General features: G+C 40.4%; 1 protein-coding gene across 1 annotated transcript; it reads left to right on the top strand.

Moving 5' to 3' along the window:
- The first annotated feature begins 375 nt into the window (after positions 1-375).
- LOC102721976 (thylakoid ADP,ATP carrier protein, chloroplastic-like) lies at positions 376-4,366 on the top strand. Its single transcript, XM_006645679.3, has 10 exons — positions 376-917; positions 1,012-1,068; positions 2,155-2,217; positions 2,313-2,369; positions 2,456-2,539; positions 2,648-2,716; positions 2,784-2,896; positions 2,994-3,163; positions 3,345-3,423; positions 3,523-4,366. The coding sequence occupies exons 1-10, from the start codon at positions 600-602 to the stop codon at positions 3,620-3,622; spliced, it is 1,110 nt and encodes a 369-aa protein (XP_006645742.3). The 5' UTR covers positions 376-599; the 3' UTR covers positions 3,623-4,366.
- Positions 4,367-9,840: the final 5,474 nt, after the last annotated feature.

Here is a 9,840-nt window from a genome sequence, read left to right as displayed (position 1 = left end):
AACTAGAGCAGTAATCAAACATCATAACCAAACACACAAACACATCATATGTTTGGTTTCCATCCGATCATCCACCATCACCATTGTACTAAATGCTGCACAGCATTGCAACCAAAAGCGCATTGCTCGTGGCAGGAACACGTCACTGGCACCGATCAAAGCAAAGCATGGTTTATTCGGATCACAGAAATTTTATAGGATTTTTAGAGAAAACAGTTTGATTTTTTTATTTTTTCTTTAAAAAACCTTTGAACCGAACAGCAGGCCCAAACCCATCAGCCTCAACGCTTCATCATAGTCATCATCAAGGAGAAAAAGAAAAAAGAAAACCGAAATCCCAAACCTATAAGGAGAAGGAAACGAAAGGAAACCTTGCAAACAAGAGAGAGAGAGAGGAGCAGAGAAGAGAAGGGGAGCGCCGGGTCGGCCGCGTGGCCGGCGTGAGAGTTTAACAAACAAAATGCGGGGGAGAGCGGCTACATAAGAGGGAAATTCATCCTTCCTTATCCCCTCTTCCCTCTTCACTCTCCGTCTCGCTGCTGCCCAATTCCCCCCCCCCCCCCCCCCCGCCTCTCGCAGATCCAAGGCAGCACAGAGCGATGATGGCGCACCGGCGAGTGGAGGCGTGCGAGTCCTGGCGGCCCCCGCCCCCGCCGTCGCCGTCGCCGGCGCACGCGCTCGCGCTCGGCGCGGGACGCCACGTGTTCGCGGCGCTCACCATTCGGGAGGGAGGGGGAGGGGAGGAGGGGAAGGGGAGGAAGGTGGCGCTGCCGCCGGCGGGGGTGCTGCTGCGGCACCCGCTGGCGCTGCTGGCGCTGGTGCCCAACAGCGCCGCGCTCTTCGCGGCGGGGGCGGCCGCGGGGGCCGTCGCCAAGACGGTCACTGCGCCGCTCGACCGCGTCAAGCTCCTCATGCAGGTGCGCATTTTCCCCCTCGGTTCTCTCTGCCTGGGGTTGGCTGGGGGAGTGGTGTTATATGACCCCGCCCGCGTTTCCGCTGCTGTCCTTGCAGACGCACAGCGTGCGGGTGGTGGGGGAGAGCACCAAGAAAGGGATCGGATTCCTCGAGGTAACACTGATGTCATACCACCTCTTCTCTTCGCTTTGTTGTGAAATTTTGAGTAGTACGAGTATAATAATTCACCTATTCTCTTCAGTTCATTTGTTGTGAAATTTTGGGTGGTCCGGATATAATCATGTTGCTGTTGGGTTTCTGTAGCCGTGAAGCTGATCCGACCCTGTTTATTTTAACTATGTTTGTTAATATACTAATTTCATGACAGTTCCCTGAATGTAGAAGTGGGGCTTCCAGGCACATCAGGATAGATTGGAATGAACTGAGTTCTCTGTGTGTGGTGTTGAACATACAATGTGGTTTCATGGAACTTCTGTCTATTACAAATATACTGTAGTATGGTCTTGTGGCGGTATGTGAAGTGATATGTAACCATGAAACTTTAGTTTACAAGAAATTAACACGCAGTCTGAAAATTAAGTTTTAGGAGTTTGAAAATAATTCTGGGAAACATGAAATGAAAAGACTTCAGTGAGGAATGAAACCTTCTTTCTTCCAGAACAGAACTAGTGAGGTATAATGTGTTTCACTATTACCAATTCTTTGTTGCTACGTGTGGGGAAACCATAATTTCTTCCAATGTACTTTGTTGAATGCTCTGTAAAGAACATTATCCTTATAAATTTATAGTATATTGTATTAATGTAGCACACCCTCTGTGTCCTGAATTCAATGTGCTTCTTCTGTGGTTCAGCAGTGAGGGTAACAATGGTTTTCAGAAATATGCAGTGGCATGTCATTAAGTTTTACTTATGGCTTCACGATGTTTTTGTTTAGATGTTTTTAAGATGATATCAGATGCTGCCATGCTGGTGCTTCATGTGTTGATGAATTAGACACAAATGACTAGTATCGCCTGGTATTCAAATCTTCTTTGATATGCTGTTTCTATGTGAGGACTGACTTTCTTTTCAACATAAAAAATGAATGTTTTGTATAATTTCTCTTGGATAGATGAACTTGCAATTTCTACTGTTACACGGAGAAGAGAAGCATATCTATCTTCTGCTTTTTTCATAGATTTTGTTTAGCGTGACATATGTGGTACTTAACTAATCTGATACAGCTACAATTATGCAGGCTATAGCAGAGATAGGGAAGGAAGAGGGCTTGAAGGGTTACTGGAAGGGCAATCTTCCACAGGTGCTTGATATTCCCCATTGTGCATATTGTGGCTCATGCATGGTTTGTGTTATCTTTTTGGTCATGTGCTAACTTATTTTCTTTGTAAACTTCAGGTTATTCGCATAGTTCCTTACAGTGCGGTGCAACTGTTTTCATATGAAGTCTACAAGGTGATAACAGCAACTCTTTGTCACCAGTCAATTCCCTGTTTTGGGTTCCTGTCACTGAAACTTTCATGTACCTGTTTTGCATTCAGAAACTTCTCCGGAGAAAGGACGGAGAGCTTACGGTGTTTGGGAGACTTGCTGCTGGTGCTTGTGCGGGCATGACATCTACACTTGTAATTTATTTATTTACTCCTAAGCAGTTGTCCCTGTATCTAGTTTGATTTGTTGTTTGTGCTCTGATCATTATGAAGCTTCTATATATCTTGGCTACTTGCTGATAGGTAACATACCCACTGGATGTTCTTCGGCTGAGGCTAGCAGTTGAAGCTGGACATAGTACTATGTCTCAGGTAACTAGTTTTACAAGCATGATTTTTGCTTCTGGAATTTAATATAATCTGATGACTTAACTTTTAGGTTGCTATGAACATGCTGAGAGATGAAGGGTTGGCCTCCTTCTATGGAGGCCTGGGTCCATCTCTTATAGGAATTGCACCTTACATTGCTGTGAACTTCTGTGTTTTTGATTTGTAAGATTCGCTCTACTTCATCATCATACATTAATATACAGAAGATGTTCTGCGAAGTAGATATTTACCGCACCTTCTATTCTTTTCTGTATGTAAGAATGAAGAAATCTGTACCAGAGAAGTATAAGAGCAGACCGGAGACATCTCTGGCAACTGCTCTTCTTTCAGCAACATTTGCAACTTTGATGTGTTATCCTCTAGACACTGTTAGAAGGCAGATGCAAATGAAGGGATCACCCTACAACACAGTTTTGGATGCTATTCCAGGTAGCTGATTGATAGTCCTTTCACTCTTGGATAAGCATCATCTTTTACGTACTGCATAACATTCACTTCAGCTCTCAGTTAACTCTTTCACATGTCTATTCTACATGCTCAATTGCAGCTTGATCTTGCCCTTTATGGGCTAAAATGAAACATTTCTTAAATTTGTCTCTTCTGAATGCAGGCATCGTGGAGCGTGATGGTCTAATTGGACTATACAGGGGTTTTGTTCCAAATGCATTAAAAAATCTACCGAATAGCAGGTGCGTATATATCTTAAATTCATGGCAACAGTTATAGCTAATATTATGTTCAATGGCACGGAACTACTAATTGCTCACAGTATACTTCAATCCATGCAGTATTAAACTGACTGCGTTCGACACTGTGAAGACATTGATATCTACTGGGCAGAAGGAACTTGAGAAACTCATGCAAGAAAATGAGGAGAAAATGAGCTAAGGAAAAGTTGGCCTCTTTACATGTTGCATTTTGTTTGGTTTTCCCATTTATTGGGGTCAATTCTAGGGTTTGAATAGTACCACATCTTTTCTGTTGGTTTGCTGGAGATTGGGGCGGCATTAGAAGCAAACTAGGCAATAAATTTATTTCTTTAATGGCAACATGGCTTTAGATAGCGTTAGCAGAAGAGTTAACCCTACAAGATCATACTTATGGGAATGCAACTATGCAAGCCTATGGTTATCTAAAAAGCATACGGTGATCTCAGAAGTTCGTCAAAAAGATGGAGTGTACCATACAGAGAGCTATGAGATGCTGTGGAGCACCCTTGCGACTGCAATGACATATTTCCTGTACAGATTGGCCTGGTTGCTGATTCTGTTGTTGATGGGAATCCCAATCGGAAAGCTTGATTCATGTTCTCCAGTTTTATGGAACATCACGATCTTGCTTTCGTCTCTTCGTCGCCCCTATGTTTCATGGTAGCATGTTGTAGGAATATAGGAGGTGAAGTGGAAAGGGTGAAATGCAGTTTAGGGAGAGATGAATGTATCCATTTTTCATTTTCTGATATTTAGGAGCTTTTGTATTTATTTTTCCTGGTTTTGAGAGGTGGGGGAACTGATGTTGGAGATTTGAGCCATTTTATCAAGTTTTAGGTATTTGTTGATTCAATATTGTCCCATGTGCAGTGTCAACGTTTTGTCCAGCGTTTAGTAACATGATGCTCTAGGTAGTTGTAACGATGGTGTGCAGTGTGTTAAATGCTCAGGGGAGATTGTTGAACAGCATATTAGCAAACGAAAAATAATTTATTAATGTAACTTTTAAATATGAAAAATAATTTATTAATATAACTTTTAAATATGTATTCTTAGCGATATAAAAGCAAAGGCTGAAAGAAAATAAACTTTGGTGAAAAATCTTAAAATAAAATTTGGATTATAAGTATAAACAAAAGTAAAAATACTAGGGTGTTAGACGTGTTGAATGGCTAAATAGATCAATGGTTCGTGATAATTATTCAAGGGTGCAAATAAAACAATTATTATGTGTTAAAGTTATATATATATATATATATATCAAAGGTATTTTTAAAAATTACACCACTTAAAAGCTACTCGTTAATCTATTCACCCATTCACAATGTATCTCTTCTCGCTACATATCGTTCAAAAATTAGCTAACTCGGTCACAGAGCCAACCTAATACGGTCAGCGATTTGGCCCATGAATAAATTTAGCCTGATTAATTCTCGTCAATGAATTCGGTCCACAGATGAATTCAGCCCACTAATTCCCAACCAGAAAACTCAGCCTTTCAATGAATTTTTGCCCACCTAACATCCATCACCGAATCAGCCCATCGCCGTCAAAAAATACGGCTCGTATATGAATTTGGCCCACCAAATACCCAACTACCTAATTCGGAATTCGGCCCAGAGAGATGAAGCCACACCTAATCCGGTCAGCGATTTCGCCCATGAATAAAATCGGCCTGACTAATTCTCGTCAACGAATTCAGTCCAAGATTAAATTCGACCCACCTAATTTGAGTTAGAGAATTCGGCCCACTACTGAATATGGCCATGTACATTAACTTCATCAAATTCAGCCCACCAAAGTCCCTCCCATAAATTTGGCCCACTAATGTCCTGACAACAAAGATTTCGGCCCAATAATAAGTTGGGCTGGCAAGTGAATTGACCCACTTCATTACTGAATTTGGTCCGTTAGTGAATTTGACCCTCTAATGTCCTGACAACAAATTCAGCTCATTAGTACATTTGGCCTACCTATTTGACTAGAGATTTTGGCCCTAGACTAAGTTGGGCTGGTCATGAATTTGTCCAACCAGTGAATTTGGCGCACTAATATCCTCACAACCAGTTCAGCCCACTGTTAAATTTGGCCTACTTTTTTGACATCAGAGATTTCGGCCTAGGAATAAGTTGGGCTGGCCAGTGAAAGGGCCCACTTCATTACTGAATTTGGTCCACCATTGAATCTGGCTTACTAATGTCCTGACAACATATTCAACCCATTAGTGAATTTGGCCTACTTATTTAACATCAGGGATTTCAGCCCAGTGATAAGATGGGCTGGGCCGTAAATTTGACCCACTTCATTCTCGTTAATAAATTAGACCCACTTATTTTTCTGTCTAGTAGAGTTTATCCGAGCTATCATTCCGTTGATCGGAACGGGTACGTAGATAAGGCACACCGCACATGCACGGAACGGGTAGCAATAGAAGCGACCTCCGCCGCCGCCGCCGCCGCCGTCCCTGCCGTCGGCGGCCAGCTCACTGCCGTGCAGTGGGAGAGCTTGATCTTTCCTCTGTGCGTGCCCTCGCAACGACCCACCGTTTCGATGGCCACAGCGGCGGCTCCTTTCCGGGTGGGCAAAACCACAAGCAGGTGGTGAGCGTGGGCGAACCCCTTGGCGAAGCACTGCGTGAAGCTCAGGCTCTCCACCGCGTACCGCCGGTCCTGCCACCATATTCTCCTCGTCGTCCTGGTCCCCATCCTATAAACTTCTCTGATTCCCTTATTTCGTTTGTTCTGAGATGAAATTTCCTTGTTCAATATGTATCTTATACGACTTGCTGCAGTGCAAGGAGATGTGTAGGGTTTAAGTTCTCATCCATGTGTCTTTGAATGACATTTCGATCAATCTCCATAGAGGATCTAAAGTGGATTCTCCTCCTTTCTCTGATGGATTGATGAAAAATTTATGTGGACTTGGTTCATAGATGGTGAAATGGGACCTCTTTGGGTCCTGGAGGAATAGGATAGCAAGGATCAATTTCTTGTGGGCTTCTCTTAAACGGCTTAGAGCTCCTAGAGGAATGGTACTAGTTTCTTGGCAATGTGTCATTGTCGTGCATGTTAGCTTTGCTGTGATGAAAATTTTTTTTGGGATGCAGTCAGTTGATTCAATTGAGGCAATTGCCATCATTCACATGCCTAAGTATTTCTGCAGCCTTGTGGCCAATTCTAGGGTTTGAATAGTAGCACATTTGTTCTGTTGGTTTGCTGGAGATTGAGGAGGCGTTAGAAGCAAACTAGGCAATAAATTCATTTCTTTCATGGCAACATGGCTTTAGCAGAAGCATTAACCCTACAAGATCATACTTATTGGAATGCAACTATGCAAGCATATGATTATCTCAAAAGCATACGGTGATCACAGAAGTCGTTAAAAAGGTCAGGAGTGTACCATACAGACAGAGCTATGAGATGCAGTGGAGCACCCTGGCGATTGCAATGGCATATTTCCTGTACAGATTGGCCTGGTTGCTGATTCTGTTGTTGAAGGGAATCTCAAACCGAAGGCTTGATTCATGTTCTCCAGTTTTATGGGACATCACGGTCTTGCGTTTGTCTCTTGGTTGCCCCTATGCTTCATGGTAGCATGGTGTAGGAATATAGGAGGTGAAATGGAAAGAAAGAGTGAACTGCAGTTTAGGGAGAGATGAATGTATCCATTTTTCATTTTCTGATATTTAGGAGAGCTTTTGTATTTATTTTTCTAGGTTTTGAGAGGTGTGGGGAATTGATGTTGGAGATTTGAGTCATTTTATCAAGTTTTAGGTATCTGTTGATTCAATATTGTCCCATGTGCAGTGTCAACGATTTGTCCAGCGTTTACTAACATGATGCTCTAGATAGTAGATAGTTGGAACGAAATGTATCTGGTGTGCAGTGTGTTAAATACTTAGAGGAGATTGTTTGAATTGCATATTAGCAAACGAAAAATAATTTATAAATAAAACTTTTAAATATGTATTTTTAGCGATATAAAAGCTAAGGCTAAAAAATAAACTTCGGTGAAAAACCTAAATCAAACTTTTGAAAATTTAAATTTTAGATTATGAGTATAAACATAAGCAAAAATATTGAGGTGTTAGATGTGGTGAATGTGCGAAATAGGTCAATGGCTCGTGATAATTATTCAAGGGGGCAAATAAAAAATTTGTGTTATAAAGTCAAATTAAAACGCTATCACAATAAATTTATACATAGAAGGTATTTGTCAAAATTACACCACTTAAAAGCCACTCGTTAATCTATTCATCCATTCACAATGTATCTTTTTTCACTAAATATCGTTCAAAAATTACTTGTGTTTGATTTTATTTTTGAAGTTTGAGTGAAATTACGTTTCAATTTTTGTAAATTTATAATGAATATTCAATAATTTGTACCTTGTAGTTTTTGACATCCCAAATAATTCATACACGTTGGCCAAATCTTCTCGTGCTCCCCATTTGCAAAAATTAAGTGGGCCTTGAGATGAAATTGTTGACGCGAATTTAGTGGCCTAATTTAATCGTAGACCAAAATAAGTTGACTTCAATTAAGCCACAGGCGGAATCGCCTGTAGGCCTAATTCAATGAGAAACCTATTAGTGTATGGGAGTGACGTGGACTCATTTTACTGGGGTGAATTTTTTTTCAATAATTTAGTCGGATAAATTCGTTGACCAAATTTACTAGTGCATCGAATTGGTTGTCGATAGTTAATGGCGTGGTAATTTCTAACCCAATGACTAGGATGACGTTCATAACATTAATTAAGTTGTCATCTAGGATGAAAGATGATGTGGCAAGTAAATAAATAAGGAAAGAGAATGAAACCATGTCTTACATGAGACATGTTTTCTACACAACATTCAAGATATCATGTGAGATAAGTAGCATTAAATTGAAGTATGGAATAGTGGTGTTTGCATTGAAAGAGCAGGGTCTACTACAGTTTCTTGATGATGTGGAGTTTATGGAAACTACATCTAGTGTTATGGGTTGGGAATGCTCTAATACGTTTATTGGAAATGTGCTAGCAGGCCAATTACGTTGGTTAGAATTAGAGAGAATTCTCTGTATGCCACTGAAATTATACCTAGTTCCTTCTATACCATGCAAAAAAATCGAACTTCTCTTTGTGCTATTCACTTAATTTTTTTTCCTTAGTACCATTGCCGTTAACTTTTTCATCCATCTCCATTAACTTATTTTGCTTATTTTCCTTTTATGCCACTACATGCCAAATGACCCGAAACATAGCATTGAAAATTGATATTTTTGAATAAAATTTGAAATTAAGACAACAGAATTGAAAATTGATATTTTCAAATAAAATTTGAAAATTGATATTTTCAGATAAATTTGAAATGACTCGTAACATAGAATTGAAAATTTGAAAAATATCAATTTCCCTACTTTGAAGAGTACTAAAGAGCAATATTTGACCTCAATATCTGACTATCACAGCCTGGGTATCTTTTTAAAACCTTTTGAAAAATTTCAAAAACTAAAATGGTTTTAAATCTCTGAAAAAAATTAAACGAGTAAACAAAGTGACATAAAATCTCTGAAAAATTCTAAGTAGGGAAATTGATATTTTTCAAATTTTCAATTCTATGTTGCGGGTCATTTCAAATTTATCCGAAAATATCAATTTTCAAATTTTATTCGAAAATGTCAATTTTCAATTCTGCTGTCTTAATTTCAAATTTTATTCAAAAATACCAATTTTCAATTTTATGTTTCGGGTCATTTGGCATGTAGTGGCGTAGAAAGAACATAAGCACAATAAGTTAACGGAGTTGGATGGAAAACTTAACCACAGTGGCACGTAAGGAAGAAAAAATTAAGTAAATGACACAGATGGAAGTTCGATTTTTTACATGGCATAGAAGGAACATGGTATAATTTTAGTGGCATACAGGAAATTCTCTCTTAGAATTAAGCTGGCCAAATGGATATTTAGGGCCAACTCTAGGCCCAAACCGATATGTGCGCCAAATTAAGATGGGTTGAAGATGGGCCCAGAAAATATGATGGCATAAATGGTGGCCCATGAAAAGCTTGGTAGGAAGCCCACAACCCTAAGCCCATAACGGTACGTGGGCCAAATTAAGATGAGTTGACAATGGGCCTAGAAAATGTGATGGCCTAAATGGTAGCCCGCGAATAGCCTGGCAAGTAGCCCACAACACGAGGCCCATACCACTACATGGGCCAAATTAAGATGGCTTAATGGTGGCCCATGGAAAGCCTGGTACGAAGCCCACAGCTCCAGGCCCATTCCAACTGATGGGCCGTTTTACTCATTCACTCGTATGGACTCGGAAATCATGGCATAACAACAAATCCTAGGCCCGTAAATGCAAATGGTCCAACTAATAGCCTTATTCGAATGCCCCCAACGGGC

This window comes from Oryza brachyantha, chromosome 1 (genome assembly GCF_000231095.2).
Source record: "Oryza brachyantha chromosome 1, ObraRS2, whole genome shotgun sequence".
Taxonomy (NCBI): domain Eukaryota; kingdom Viridiplantae; phylum Streptophyta; class Magnoliopsida; order Poales; family Poaceae; genus Oryza; species Oryza brachyantha.
The sequence above is the reverse complement of the archived record's forward strand: the minus strand, read 5'-3'. Positions and strand labels throughout refer to the sequence as shown.

Bases quoted from the DNA above. Each gene is read 5' to 3' on its own strand.
- LOC102721976 (XM_006645679.3), top strand. From the start codon at position 600: ATGATGGCGCACCGGCGAGTGGAGGCGTGCGAGTCCTGGCGGCCCCCG. The intron at 1,069-2,154 runs GTAACACTGATG...ACAATTATGCAG, and splicing joins AAGGGATCGGATTCCTCGAG to GCTATAGCAGAGATAGGGAA. The intron at 2,540-2,647 runs GTAATTTATTTA...ACTTGCTGATAG, and splicing joins CGGGCATGACATCTACACTT to GTAACATACCCACTGGATGT.